The sequence below is a fragment of the Beta vulgaris genome, chromosome 6 (assembly GCF_026745355.1).
Source record: "Beta vulgaris subsp. vulgaris cultivar EL10 chromosome 6, EL10.2, whole genome shotgun sequence".
Taxonomy (NCBI): domain Eukaryota; kingdom Viridiplantae; phylum Streptophyta; class Magnoliopsida; order Caryophyllales; family Amaranthaceae; genus Beta; species Beta vulgaris.
Genome location: NC_079207.1, coordinates 13,622,662 through 13,637,742, shown reverse-complemented (window position 1 = coordinate 13,637,742; position 15,081 = coordinate 13,622,662). Strand labels below are relative to the sequence as shown.

Genomic DNA, 15,081 nt, shown 5'->3' with positions numbered 1-15,081 from the left:
GAGTTTAACTTATTAAGTGTCAGTGCCTTCATTCTCTCATAATAGCCATTTGTTTTTTGCCTTCTTACTCTAATTCCACTAAGCTTATTTCGATCAATTGTATTTTGGTTTTTGGGGTAAGGGAACTTTGAGTGAAGTTCTGTAAGAGAAAGGCTTTGAGTGAAGCTTGTATGTGTGAGAAAACTTCGAGTGAAGTTGAGAGGAACTGCTGTTAAGGGAACAGTGGTTCAGGAACTTGAGTTTAGGAACTCAAGGTAGGGCTCGAGTTAGAATTAGGTTGTAACAGAGTTGTTTGGCCTAATTAGTGAAAGTGTTGAGTTTAAAATCCCTAGTGGTCGAGGTTGTTTCTTCTTGTTGGGCCCAAGAAGTTTTTCCTCGTAAAAATCCCTTGTGTTCCTTTAGCTTGTTTATTCGTTTAAGTTTTAATTTCCGCAAAAAGTTACGTTTATTTCTACACCTACAATTCACCCCCCCCTCTTGTAGTGTTCCTAGGGAAATAACAAATTCACACAATGCACAAAAAGGTTTTTTGACGACAAATTAAAATAAGGATATAAATGCAATCCCGCTTATTTCATGGGACAAAATTTGTAGTCCCAACTCCCATGGAGGTCTAGGGATAAGGAAAACCTTAACTTTGAACAAAGTTTTTATAGGAGAGCTAGGTTGAAAAATCCTCACAAATCCATCTAATTTTTGGATCAAATTAGTCTCAGGAAAATATTTTATAAAAGATCATTCCAAATCCGGACCTTAGAGTCCCTTATTTGGAAAAAGATTATGCTTCAAAGATCACTTCTGCGTAAAGGTATCCAATGAAAAGTGGGTCAAGGCGCCGAAATTCTCTTATGGATGTACGACTGGTGCTTGATGAAACCCTCATGTATGGATTGCAACTCACAGAGCAACAAGTGGATATCTCTCTTCACTTAAGAGAATTTATCCTCCCCAATCGAACTTGAAATATAGACAAACTAAAAACTCTACTTCCTTAGCAAATTATCTCTTGCATTAAAGGCATACCCATTCTTGTCCATCCCTTTCTTGATGAGGCTATATGGGGTCCTAGCTCGTCAAGTAAGTTTATGATGAAATCAGCTACTTGGCTAGCCCATAACCTACCCACAAATCAACCAAAATGACAATATCACTGTATCTGGAACTTAAATATTCCACCCAAATTGAAAATTTTCATGTGGCAAATACGCCACAACAGTCTTGGCGTTCGTGCTAATCTTGCAAAAAGAAATATTATTACATCCAGCTAGTGTGCTATTTGTAACCATCAAGATCGATGAGACCTTGAATCATCTTTTTAGGTTTTGTCATTGCTTTACTACCTTATGACAATTGTCTAAACTAAAAATTTGGATCCCTCTTACTTTGCACACATACCCTTTTTTAGTGTCTCTTTCAAAAATAAGACAAGGCAAAACCTCTATAGTCAAATATGTTTTTCTCATATGGAGTATTTGAAAAGAAAAAATGACATAATTTTCCATAATGCTTCTCTTAATATCTATAGGATCATTCACAAAGCCAAATTTTAATTTTCAGAATAAAAATTGAGTAATGCGGACATGCGGTAGACTACTACATTTCTTCAGGTTTCCCATTTCATCACTCTTCTCTTCCTCCTTCCAACCCGGCGTACCCCTCCTCCGTCCTTATAGCTTGGGAGCCACCTCCCAAACTTGTTCAAACTTAACTTCGACGGTTCGATTTGTGCAAACTCCACATCATCAAGTGTTATTATCAGGGATTCTCTTGGACATCTCCACAAAGCTGCAACCTTCAACCTTCACTAGTGGAAAAATGAAGAAGGGCTGCGCTGAAAAAGGCATGTAGGGCTGCGCTTTTTTACAGCAGCCCTTCACATTTTTAGTAGGGCTGCGCTTTTACCTAAAACGCGCAGCCCTTCCTACCAAAAAAAAAAAATTTTTTTTTTTTGACATTTTTTACTCATAATCTCACATTTTCTGAAATTATACAGAAGAGAAGAGAAATGAAACGAAAATAAACCCAAAACAAAAAAAAAAGAACGAAATGAAAATGAAAAAAAGGAACAAAAACTAATATACAAAAGTTATAGATCTGAAAATACAAATTAATCAAAACGAATATGAAAATACAAGAACATTAATCAAAACAAAGAGAAGTATACAAGAACATTAAATCAAAACAAAGAGAAGTATACAAGAACATTAAATCAAAACAAAGAGAAGTATACAAGAACATTAATCAAAACAAAGAGAAGTATACAAGAACATTAATCAAAACAAAGAGAAGTATACAAGACCTATAGATCTGAAAATACAAGAACTACCTCCAAACATTAACCTAATAATGTTTAAATACATAAAACAAAACCCTAATACATAATTAAGGAAAAAAAATTTCGGAAAAACTTAAAATGGCTATTTGGAGGCTTAAACGAACTCGGATGGCTTAACCTAATAATGTTTAAATACATAAAACAAACCCCTTCACTAGTAGGGCTGCGCTTTTATCAAAAGCGCAGCCCTTCCTCCGCAACCCTTCCTTTTTTTCCCCTAGTGCTTGGTTCTTCCTAAGTCTTCATTGCCGAGGCAATGCACTCCATCAAGGAATCTATCTCGCAATTCAAAGCAACATTCAACACCTTTAATTTATATTGAATGAGATAAGCTTTTGGTCATCAATGCCGTTAAAGTTCTTTGGTCTTTCCTTTGGCAGATTGCTCATATTATCAAAGATTTTCAAGTTCTATTACTTTCTTTCACCTTTTGGACTATCCGTCACGTCTACTGGGAAGCAAATAAAGCAAGGATAGCGGATGTGAGACATTTAGTTGATTCTCGATTTAATATTGAAAGTTGTAGTAATTTACCTCTTTCTTCTTTTTTCGTAAACGATAAGGTTGGAGGTCTCCTCGTCCAGAGTCTTTTATCTCAGTTTTTTTAAAAAATATTATCCCACCACCAAACCACTATTATTGGACCAAACACACTACCATTGGCAACCCCCACTATGTTCACTGGTCCAGGATCAGATCGGACTGGAAAATCTTTGGATCTGGGCTGGATCGGAAAAATTATGGTCCAGTTTTGGACATGTTGTACCAGAATCTACAATTTTGTAAATTTTTTTATTTGGTAAAACACATTTAGATACATTAAAATTTCATAATTTTGATAACAATATTGCTAAAAAGTAATAAATAGTAGGTTTTTAACTTTTTTACTTTCTACTTTTTAAACTCTTTTAACATATAAACTTATTTTTACTAAAAAATAGAAATTTCGGTTGAATGGTCGTTACCGAAATTTTCCGGGTTTGGACTGGATCAGACCGCACCGCAAACCCGAAATCGAGATTTTTTCTAGATCGAGCACCGAACCGAAATTTTCAGTCCGGTACAGTTTGGTCCGACCCAGTTCTTTGCAGAACACTAACCCCATATGACCCTAATAGGCCAAATTCACCACCATTGGACCACCCCTACCGAAACATTTGCTCCTCTCTCCTCATTAAATCCCACCACAAAGGCCTACAAACATAACACCATCGGAGAACCCTCTACCGTACCAACATGCAAAATGATTGCAACAAACGTCCTAGCTCATGGTCAAACGTCTAAAATAAACATCCTAACCAATAGTCAAAGGAATGTTAAAAAAAGGTTTGTTATATGTAGTTCTTAGCATCATAAATAAATATAGACCGGAATCCATGACCTCTCATTTTTTTTTTGAAAGAGAAATTTCATTAAATGAAGGCTAAACGACATCTATAATAGATATTAAAGAAAAACAAGATCTCATTTGATATGCTAATGCACTAACCAACTGCACTACAATACTCATGGTAGTTTTTGTGAGGAAATAAATTATTTAAAAATAATATACAAACTATATTTTTTGAAGACTTCAAATATGCATTGGTAAATCGTCTGGGACAATAACTATAAAAAAAACTAATATGAACCCGGTGCACACTAATTAGTGTGCACCCGATCCATATCACGTGAGTTTATGATATAGTGTATGTTAAAATGATATAGTGTATATTAAAATGATATAGTGTATGTTACAGTGTATGTTAAAGTGATATAGTGTATGTTATAATGATATAGTGTATGTTAAAGTGATATAGTGTATGTTAAAGTGATATAGTGTGTGTTAAAATGATATGGTGTATGTTAAAATGATATAGTGTATGTTAAAGTGATATAGTGTATGTTAAAGTGATATAGTGTGTGTTACAATGATATAGTGTATGTTAAAGTGATATAGTGTATGTTAAAGTGATTTAGTGTGTGTTAAAATGATATAGTGTATGTTACAATGATATAGTGTATGTTAAAATGATATAGTGTATGTTATGGTCACGTGCCTGGGCCTGGTTCACACTATTTTTAGTGTGAACCAGGTCCACACAAGTCGGATTGAATAACTATTTATCAATCATTTCCCTACCACAAACCGAACCACCCGATCGTTTGACGTGGCCACCCAATGATGGAATCCTAAAAAAATTTCCGCACATCCCAAAAAAGCATCTCCATTACCCAAAATCCCCCCTATTCCTATTCCTATTCCAAGTTCCAACCACCATTACACCAATCCATAGTTTCCCCCTTCCTCCATTCTCCACCCAAAAATGTCAACTCGGAAACTAATACACCACACTCTCCGTCGCACAAACCACCACTCTCTCTCCTCTCGCCACCATGCCACCCTCACTCCCACCTCCTCCACATCCCCCTCCACTCCCTCCCCACCTCCTCCCACCCACATGATCTACGATCGTTTAGCTGAATCCGTCAAATCTAAGATCAAACTCCTCGAAAACCCCGACCCACGCTTCTTACGCTACGCCTCACCTCATCCTACCTCCGCAGATCACTCTCAGATCCTCAAGTTTCCCGACACTCGTGTCACCGTTCTTCCTAACGGCCTCCGAGTTGCCACCGAGTCAAGACTCGCTGCTGGATCGTCTTCTGTAGGTGTCTGGGTTGACTCCGGAAGTAGATTTGAATCTGAGGAGAAAAGTGGTGTTTCTCATTTCTTGCAACGCGTCGTTTTGATGTCTGAGGTTGAGGATATGGCTAATATTGGCGCGCAATTGGATGGTTTTTCTGATAGAGAGATGTCTGGATTTGTTGGTAAGGTTGGAAGTCAGAATTCTGGGAAATTGGTTGAGGTTTTGGGCAACTTGTTGCAGATGAAGGATTTTAGTGATGATACAATCGAGAAAGTTCGAAATGCGATCCTTAGGGAAAAAGATCAGGTTCTTTTCTAAATTTTGTTGTTTTCTTCATTTCATATTGTATTACCGATTAATTGTTTGTTATCATTTATGATGGATCTAGTTTTTCCTCTATGATTCAAAATTGCACCTTGTGATGTAAGTTTAAGGACAGGAATTGAGGCTAATACTAGTGTGCATTGATTTGTATTTAACGATCTATTTTTGAATCCTGGCGGCAACTGTTTAGTAGTTGATTTAGGTGGAGTTGATGATGCGTTCACAATCCACACATCATTGATGTGTTCCGATTAGTTCATATAAGCAAAAATAAGTTGAATCCATAACAAAATAGATGTTATACTCATACTTTCACGCTTGTCAATAGAGTACTTTAACCATCATTGAGTGTTTGGTTCATATGATTTTGGTATGAGGTATGAGTTCAGAATGAGCAAAATCTATACCTAGTGTTTGTTAATAATTTGATAGATTTAAAACCCATGCTTCAAACCTATAAGGTATTGGGTTTAGAAACATAAAGGGGAGGTGGGTTTGGCTCATACCAATACTTCTAGGTATTAATAGAAGAAAAAATTTCATCTCCAAATAAAACCAAACACATGGTATTAGGTATCAAGTTCCAAACCCATACCACCTTGATTTCATTCCTGATTCCAAACCCATACCACTATATGAAACAAACGGCAAACGTTCCCTTAGTGTTATCATCTTAAAGTAAATGAAAATTTTCGTTACCCGGGATAGCCGGGCCTAATAACTAGGTAGTAAAAATTATAAGATGTTAATATTATGAAAGTATACATAAAGACGAATCCAACAACATATCATATAGTAACGGTTGATTTTATCTAAAACTAAAAAAAATGCATGGTCAGATGTAGTAGATGCTTAGTGCAATTTTCAATGTGTAACATCTATTTTGTTACTGAGGAAGTAGAATACACTCAAATGTGTGCATTATAATTCATCCGATTCCAGTTCTATTGCTATAACAATCGAGACATCGTTAATATGTGTGCGGTTTTCTCATGACTCTAGAGCTTGGAAGGAGCATAAATCTTTATTTTGCTGTATATTTTGGTTTTATTTTTTTTGCAGCTGTTAGCCTGTTAGTGCTTTGATATTTAATCCAATATGCTGATTTTATATCTCTTCTAGATGGGTGTTGAAGATGACCAAGTTATCTTGGACCAGTTACATGCTACTGCTTTCCAGTATACTCCACTAGGTAGGACAGTTCTTGGATCTGTGGATGATGTAAAGTCAATTACTAAAGCGGATATTGAAGACTATATCTCGTCTCACTGTGCTGCCCATAGAATGGTAATTAGTTTTGTGGTCCATATATGTTTTACCTAGAAGCATTTGATTTCCTCTCTCCATGTTGATTAGAGAAAAATTCTCTGTGATGGACGCTGAATTATGTATGAATAGTTCCAGTTTATATGCTTGGCAGGTGGTTTCTGCTTCAGGAGCTGTTAAGCATGAAGATGTCGTGGAACAAGTGAAAAAAGTCTTCACAAAACTGTCAGCTAATCCTGCCACAACTTCTCAGCTAGTTGCCAGTGACCCAGTTAATTTTACTGGATCAGAGGTTTGTTCTTGTTGTCTTTTGGCCTTCAATGTGCTTTCTTTGCACATGGTGACCTTTTATCTCTTTTATCTGTTAATATTTTCAGCAATGAATTTAGGTGAGGATGATTGATGATGATCTTCCCATTGCACAATTTGCTGTTGCATTTGAAGGAGCTTCTTGCAAAGACCCAGATGCCATTACTTTAATGGTCATGCAGACTATGTTAGGTTCATGGAGTAGAAAGGAAGAGAGTGGAAAGCATGTGGGGTATGTATATCCATAACGATTTCTAGTTTTTCTAACATGGTACTGAGAAGAGCTGATTGTACACACAAATGAGGCATACAGTGAGAGTGCTCCCTGTTTGCATGTAGCTTTAGGGATTTTTTGTGTGTGTTCCACTTCTCTTGTTCAGTGTACCAAAAATGAGTGCCACTTTAGCATTTTAGATGTGGTAGTGAACTTATTTGTTTGTATAACATTAATTTTATCCCATGGAATCATTACCGAATTTAACTAAGAAAATGGATCCTTCTGGTAACCTGTTAACAGCTCAGAGCTCGTCCAGATGACTTCCATTAATCAACTTGCCGAGAGCATCAAGACATTCAGTATCAATTACAAAGACACGGGTCTCTTTGGTGTCTATGCAGTGGCCAAGGTGCGTAGATTTTTGTAGCTTACAAAAAAACATTACTTGTTAAATGAATGCTGTTTCTTTTAGCATCTAGCGTCTAGCCTAGGAGGTTGATATATAGCCCTTCAAGATCTTTTGTTGTCATCACTGAAGAGATTTTGAGACATTTTCTGATGCTTACCCAGCCATTTGTTGTCTTAGAAATGAGACTTACACGTTTCATTATCTTTTATTGACAGCCTGACTGCTTGGATGATCTTTCATATGGAATTATGCATGTAATAAGCAAGTTGTCTTATCGAGTTTCAGATGAGGATGTTATTCGTGCACGTAATCAGGTATCTAGAAAATATTCTCATCTCTGATACTTGCTGATCCTCCCCCCCCCCCCCTCAGATATATTTGTTATTGTTGTTGCCATTGCGGGCTGGAATCAAGAAAGTTAATTTACTCTTGGTTATTGTTAATCGAACTTTATATTACATTTATATCTCAGCTAGATTTAGACAGTTGGTGATTCAAGTTTCATTAATAGTTGCCATTCTGATGCTTTTTGGGTACCACAACTATGAAGTACTCCCTAGAAATATTTGACGATTTGCCTCATTATTATTTTGGTGGAAGATGGCTGTCAATTTTTTTCTGGATTATGATAGTTAGCTGTTTGTTGAATTGTTGCTATGCGGGGTCATTATCGGAGTGTCCACTCAACTCCATATAGCTGAAGACTTACAAAATTTTGGGAACCTTCTTTGTGATTGTTCCTATTGGACTGAAAGCGTCCTTTTTCTTTTGATTTTGTTTTTCCCTGTTTTTCCCTGGACACTGATCTTGATATTTGTAAGGCTTGATGGTTGATGCCTTTGTTCTTAATGTCTGGAATTTGCAACATGAACATGTTAAGCTCGCCTGTCTAACAAAGTGGGACTGTGTGCTGCTATAGCAGGTTATAAACTTGTAAGTTGGGACAGCACAAAACCTGTTAAAGTGCTCTTCTGGTAATTTTTCCGTTTGCCACTTCATGGTGGTAAATCTCTTCTGTTATCATTTTGGTGGGTTAAGGTGCTTCCGGTTACTTAGAGATGGAACCATTGTCATGAAGTTATAAATCTGCATTCTGCTGCATGCTATTTGTTGGGTTCCTTATTATCTGTAATATTAAATGCATTAGTGTTGTTCCAAGTGCTGACAAAGATATCTATTTTCAGTGTATCTTAGCATGGTATAAGTTTTTCTTCTTAATTTTGTGTAATATTTCAAGTTTACAGTTGTATCGAAGCGATATATCCTGTGTAAACTTGTGTGCTAATTGGAAAATCCCTTGTTCAGCTTTTTTTTATTAATTATTTATTTGAATCCTCTTATACTTTGGGGGAGTTAGTTTCCTCATGCCTTTTAGTTTGTGAGTGATGTGTCCGGGCTCTGTGAATCTCATGCATGTCCTCGGACTTGGACTTGCTTATCTAGTTCTTTTTTCTTTTCGTAAACATGCCCGCCCCTTCGCAGTATTAATCACTATTACCTATGTGCTTATATGCAGTTGAAGTCTTCTCTTCTTCATAGCAGCAGTGGAGTCAATGGAGTTGCTGAAGACATTGGGCGACAGGTGAAATTTCTTAATTTTTTCTCCTTTTCTCCCTTTTTGTGGGGTACTTTTTTTTTTTTTTTTTTTTTTTTTGGGGGGGGGGGGGGAGTACATATGTACTTGACAATGTTGCTTTACTGGCTTATCTTCTTAAGTAATTGTTGTGAACATAGCTTAAGTTGACTGAAAGCCTGAAAAAGCTGCTAGGATGATTTTTCTTGATTTAGAGTTTCAGCTTGAATAGAGAATAACTGTATTTTCTTCTCCATGGTTACCTCTTGTTCGCTAATCAGCGGTGGCAGCTTTCACAATGTTCCTTGTGACAGTCCATCTGGCTTGTGAATTGTACACTCGTCTGTATATAGTCTATAGATGCTCATCAATGACAAAAAACATGTTTCCAGGTGTTCATGTGTTTATATTCCAACTCAAATATTCTACCTTTTGTAAAATGTCAACATGTTCAATGTCTTTGGGACGTAGGGAGCATATAGTTGGTGTATGTATGTTTGCTCCTTTTTCAATCGCCTCTATGGATAACAGTGAGAAAATAAGAAAATGAGGATGAAAGTAAATATCATCTAATTAGTTTGGCCTGCTTTTAAATATATTTTATCATGATTCGGTTACGCCATCCTTTTTTGAGTTATTTTAGGATAGCAAGATGCTGTTCTCATCATCATGTGATTTTTGATATGCTTTACTAGGGGAAAGAAAGAGAACTACCTATTTTGTCTTCCTGCATTCTGGATTGTGATTGCTGTTTTGGTCATATAGTGGTTGCCGAATCATGCACTTAATAGGGGATCTGATCTAGTGAAGCAATCACTTAAGGCTAATGGCCGGGCTATTGGTGAAAATATTGCAAATACACGAGGATTAAAACTTAGTAGGAAGTCAGTGACCATTGAGTAATGTTTTTTTCTTTCATGGCTTTATTGTGAAACATGAGACCTGAATTGAAGGTCAAAATTATGAAGTGAACTTTGGGGCCTTTTGTTAAGTAGCAAAGATTGATTTTGTTGGTGCGACTCAGTAGCTTTGAGGTTGGCGGTCCCACGGCTAACGATAGTACATTTGGAGGGGGGTAATGCAATGAATTATGCTAGACCTCCCATTAAGGTGACGTATGTGAGAAGGAAGGCAAAGAACGCCAGCAAGGATAACTTCTAGAAAGGGTAGCATGGTCCTTTTGCTGTTTTTGTCTGTTAGTACATGAATATCTGGCCTTGATTATTCTGTAGTGGAGAATGGTAGTGAGTGGGAGAATAAATAGGAGCTGAGGTAATTTTGTAAGGATCATCCAGAAAAGTAGAGAGAGAAAGACCTTAGGAGAGACTCAACCTCTCGAAAGTTGAGCACTTGTATTGGCTGATTTCCTGGTCATTTTAATACAAATCTATCCTTAACCCTTGTTTGTGTGCAATTTCCAGTTTTCTTGTTGATTCATAGCAAAGCAATATGCAAGAAAATGTTTGCAGATGCATGAGGATTAAACTTACTACAAAGTCGCGACCACTGAGTAATGATTTTTTGGTTCATAAACTGAAGGTCAAAATTACAAATTGGGAGTTCAAATGTATATGAAGCTTTTGCTGAGTAGTAAAGGTCTAATTTTGTTGGTGCAATTCAATAGCCTTGCGATTGGTGTCACTGCCCGTTGGCAGTCTTTTTCCTTTTCTTCGATTTTTTTCTACATAGGGTGATTTCTTTGCTGGATATTAGAGGGTTGGTAAGCCATATGTATGATCCAGTAACTATGCGGCTAGCAGCTGGGACTCATTCTGGCCTTTTTATGAATAGGACTATTTGCCATTTTTTGTGCAGCCTCCATGGAGGGCCTCTTGTCGGGTATGGAAGAGCAATTGATGCCTTGCAAGAGACTTTGTCTCTATACTCTCCTTTTTCCTGTCTTGATCCTCTCTGTGACTCATTGAATGGCTAGCCAAGCAAAGCATACTGACATAGGTTTAATTAATGGCTCCTTTTTTTTTTCAACTTTATTTGATTGTGTCTGTGTTTGTCTGCAAGTGCAAATAATGGCTTTTTATTTACATTACAGATTTATGATTTGTTGGTTTAGTTTATGACATGGCTTGGCTACATATCTGATCTGACGGCATTTTGTTCTTATTTGCTGAGAATCTGAATGTACTTTAAAAAAATATAAGAAATGGAGAGAAACAAAGGAGATAAATCTAAGAATACATGAATACAACCTATGAAATATTTTATTGGGGAGATCCCGTTGCACTTATTTCCAATGAGATACGTGTTGTGGATCCAACCTAAACTTGCAAACTGTTTTGCCGCAAATTCGGTCATCCTGTACTTAAGAGTGCTTAATAGCATATGCATGCATGTATTGCGTCCATGGTCTATCTTCCAGAATTTCCTATAAATATAATTATGTACTCTTTTACTTGCAGTTGCTAAACTATGGAAGAAGAATCCCTTTTGCTGAACTATTTGCAAGAATTGATGCAGTGGACGCAAGTGCTGTGAAACGTGCGGCAGATCGCTTCTTATTTGATAAGGTAAGGCCATATACTTATGCCTTTCAGTTTCATTGTTTCTGATTTTTGAGAGCTTTAAAGGCAAAAATATAGAGGCCCTATGAGACAATTAGCGGGTAGCTGATAGTTGTTGCTAATTGTTAGTTAATTGCTACCTGACTGTGTAAAATGACCAACAAGGACATGGTTATAATCCATTATTGTACTTCTTATCTTTTATAAATGTAATTTCAAGAACTTTAGAACATAAATATAATTTAGCACACTCAAGTTGCTTCTCCCCCAGCTTTTTCAAAAAGAGCTTTCTAGGCCCAATCAACTATTTCAAACCTCTCGTTGTCAAACACTCAGATTAGAGGTTTGACTAGTCAATATGAGAATTTTTCCCTTGTTTGTTGATTGTATCAGCTGATTGTTGTATTAGCTTTTGTATTAAGGTGTTTGGTAATTAGCTAATAGCTGATAGCTACTTGATTGTGTAAAATGACCAATAAGGACATGGTTATAATCCATTATTGTACTTTTTATCTTATATAAATGTAATTTTCAAGAACTTTAGAACATCATAATTTAGCACACTCATTTTGTTCTCTCACAACTTTTTCAAAAGGAGCTTTTTGGGCCCAATTAACTATTTCAAACCTCTCGTTATCGAACACTCAAATTAGAAGGCTGACTAGTCTAATATGACTTTGAACCTATAATTTCCCCAAACCTCTCTTCACCAAAGAGGGACACAGTTTTTTCGATTTTTCTATGATGGCTTTTGGATGATTATTGACGTGTAAACTTTCTTCTGCGAATGACTTTCTCTTTATATGTTTGTATATATTAAGCAAACCATTGAACCATTGGATGAGACTTCCCTATAAATTATGAATTATGATCTTGGGGAGAACTGAAGTGTGCGACCTTGTTCATTAGTTGTAGTTGAAGAAAGATTAACAGTGTCACAGACTTACTAGCTCACGAACTGTACAACTGATAGGATTAAACTAGTGAGATACATGCTATAGTCCACACATTCAAATCTGAAAAGACCCTGTTCCCTGAATGTTGGAGTGTTGGTAGAGGGATTTTGCCATGATGTAGGATCGTTGAGTATTTATTTTCCTGAACAATTGGCTGCAACCGAGCATACAAACTTATCCTATTTTGACAAAGTTCTCAACTGCTAGAGTATTGAGTAAGTGTTTTAGTTGAGGCCTGAGAGCCATAAAAAAATTCATTTTATTGTGCAGTTAATTATATTATTGTTACACTATCCTTTGCCTATCTTCTACTCTGTTTGTTGTGATATAAAGTATCACAAAGGTCTTCATCTTTGTACACTTTGAAGATGTTTTTTTTTGCTACACTTTTTAGGATATTGCAATTGCTGCTAGAGGACCAATCAAGGGATTACCAGATTACAATTGGTTCAGGCGCAGAACATACTGGCTACGCTACTGAATTTGCTGTACTTTTTGGTTATTTGGAAATGTAAGGAAATCTACTGTTTGATGGGGCTCATAGTTCATTTTTCGTTCCCCGCTAATATTGTCATACATTTTTACCAGATATGTTGCACCTTCTTGGTTGGGTGAGAAAAATTTGGCCATCACCGACACCAACAGCCGTTTTAAGAGAAATAAGCATAATAAGCACTAATTTTATGTACTGCAGTGTTGACACTGGCAGATATGAGTACACTATTTTTTTGGTAGATATACATGGGCTTGTGCTCTAATTTTTTTTGTATATTTCTTTCTTTCAGAGCTCTGTGAAAAGGAATTACACTTGCCTCCCTTCTCTTTTCTACTCCTACATTTACATAAAAAGGAAGAGGCGACTTTTTCTTTCTTTTGTTTATTGAGAATTGAGATCTCACCTCTACAGGTTGATTCAATAATGTATTTTTCTGTTAAATATTGTTGAAATTCATTGAAAGCCCATTTGTAAGTGTATCACATTAGAGAAAGAAGAGAGATTGTTACACTTTATAAGGTAGATGAGTTACTCCTATTATCACCAGTTGGTTTTAGGATGGAGCCTCCTCTAAACTCTCCTCCTCCTTATTGGCTATTTCATATAATCTAAAAATTAACAAATACAGTAATCGAAGGGTCTTTAAAAGTCGACTAGAGGAAGGCAAGATGTCGTTCAAGTCCTGTAGCCTCCCAAATGCAAATTGGGTTAATTTGCAGTGGTAAATTGACCCTTTAAAAATCTTACATCATAAATATAAACACCCTAATTTTGATTAAGCCTAAAGTTAATTACCCACATCTCACATCTCACCCGAAAATAATGACTTGATTGTAGTTCAGTTAAATTAAGATCCAGAATGTAATCGGTGGCTTGATGTAGTTCACTAACGTACTGACGATTAATGTTGCTTGATTTATTTACTTATGAATCATAAGCAATCGATGTGCTCATTAAATTGTAATTCCGTTAACACAAGATTATCTGTAATGTGTGACTAAATTGTGTGTGAAAACAAGAATTTTAGCGCAATTCTATCACTTCAAATTCCTACAAATCTTCTTGGATCTCAGTTTGGCTTATTTAAGGAATAAATCACAAATCATGCTCATTGAACTGCGAAGCATTACCTTTTGATGGTGCAAAGTGCGAACCATTGCATTTAATGTATATATAATCGGAGGAACTGTCAACGAGGATAAAATTAAGCAACTGTCAATAAAGATGAAATTAAGCAACTGTCAATGAATATGAAATTAGTGAAAACTAAAAGTGTTATGTATACCAAGTGAATGATCCACACATACTAGAAGTAATAATTATAAAAATAGAAAATACAGTTACTAAATTGAATTTCATAGAATATGTCTACCTCTAGTGGTAATTCATCTTTGAAGCTCAAAAAGTGATGGTTGGAAAACGATAGTTTTCTTACTTACACTAAGTAAGAAGGGTGTTTGGGTTGTAAATGAGTTTTGAGTTGATCTATGCGTATATTTACTTGCTGAGAAAAAAAAAAGAAAAGGAAAACCATAGTTAGAGATTATAAAATACTGCAGGATCCGGATAAAAACAATTTCTGTTTAATCTTAAAATGAGGTCCTACCGGGAGTCGAACCCAGGTCGCTGGATTCAAAGTCCAGAGTGCTAACCACTACACCATAGAACCTCTGATGTTAAATAACAATTAAAACAATATTTGTATTATTCTCTTCAATGCTTCAACTGGCATAATGACGACAAAATTGATACGACCGAGCAAGTAAGCAACTCGTCTTGTCTATTTGATTTGTCAAATTAGTGAATTACCATATTAAATTAATACAACACCCAATTAAAAAAATTCAAATCAAATAATAACTTTTACCTTACTCATTGAGTACTTCTATATAAATATTGAGTTAAATATCTTCGACTTGAGGCAATTCATCAGTTTATTTATTATATTGAAAAACGATATGTATGGATAACAAAACAACATTCTCTCAAAAATCGAGAGTTTCTCTCACTAGAAACGTGAGTCTCCCGAATTAACCTCCACTTGCTT

The 15,081-nt window shown here is 36.0% G+C and overlaps 1 protein-coding gene and 1 non-coding gene across 2 annotated transcripts; one reads left to right on the top strand and one right to left on the bottom strand.

Moving 5' to 3' along the window:
- Positions 1–4,487: 4,487 nt before the first annotated feature.
- Positions 4,488–13,418, top strand: LOC104895812 (probable mitochondrial-processing peptidase subunit beta, mitochondrial). Its single transcript, XM_010682424.3, has 10 exons — positions 4,488–5,271; positions 6,412–6,576; positions 6,710–6,847; positions 6,945–7,096; positions 7,382–7,490; positions 7,706–7,804; positions 9,007–9,072; positions 11,481–11,588; positions 12,933–13,049; positions 13,127–13,418. The coding sequence occupies exons 1-9, from the start codon at positions 4,642–4,644 to the stop codon at positions 13,017–13,019; spliced, it is 1,554 nt and encodes a 517-aa protein (XP_010680726.1). The 5' UTR covers positions 4,488–4,641; the 3' UTR covers positions 13,020–13,049; positions 13,127–13,418.
- A 1,213-nt stretch (positions 13,419–14,631) lies between these two features.
- TRNAQ-UUG (transfer RNA glutamine (anticodon UUG)) lies at positions 14,632–14,703 on the bottom strand. The gene has a single exon. It is a non-coding gene; the product is annotated as a tRNA-Gln (tRNA).
- Positions 14,704–15,081: the final 378 nt, after the last annotated feature.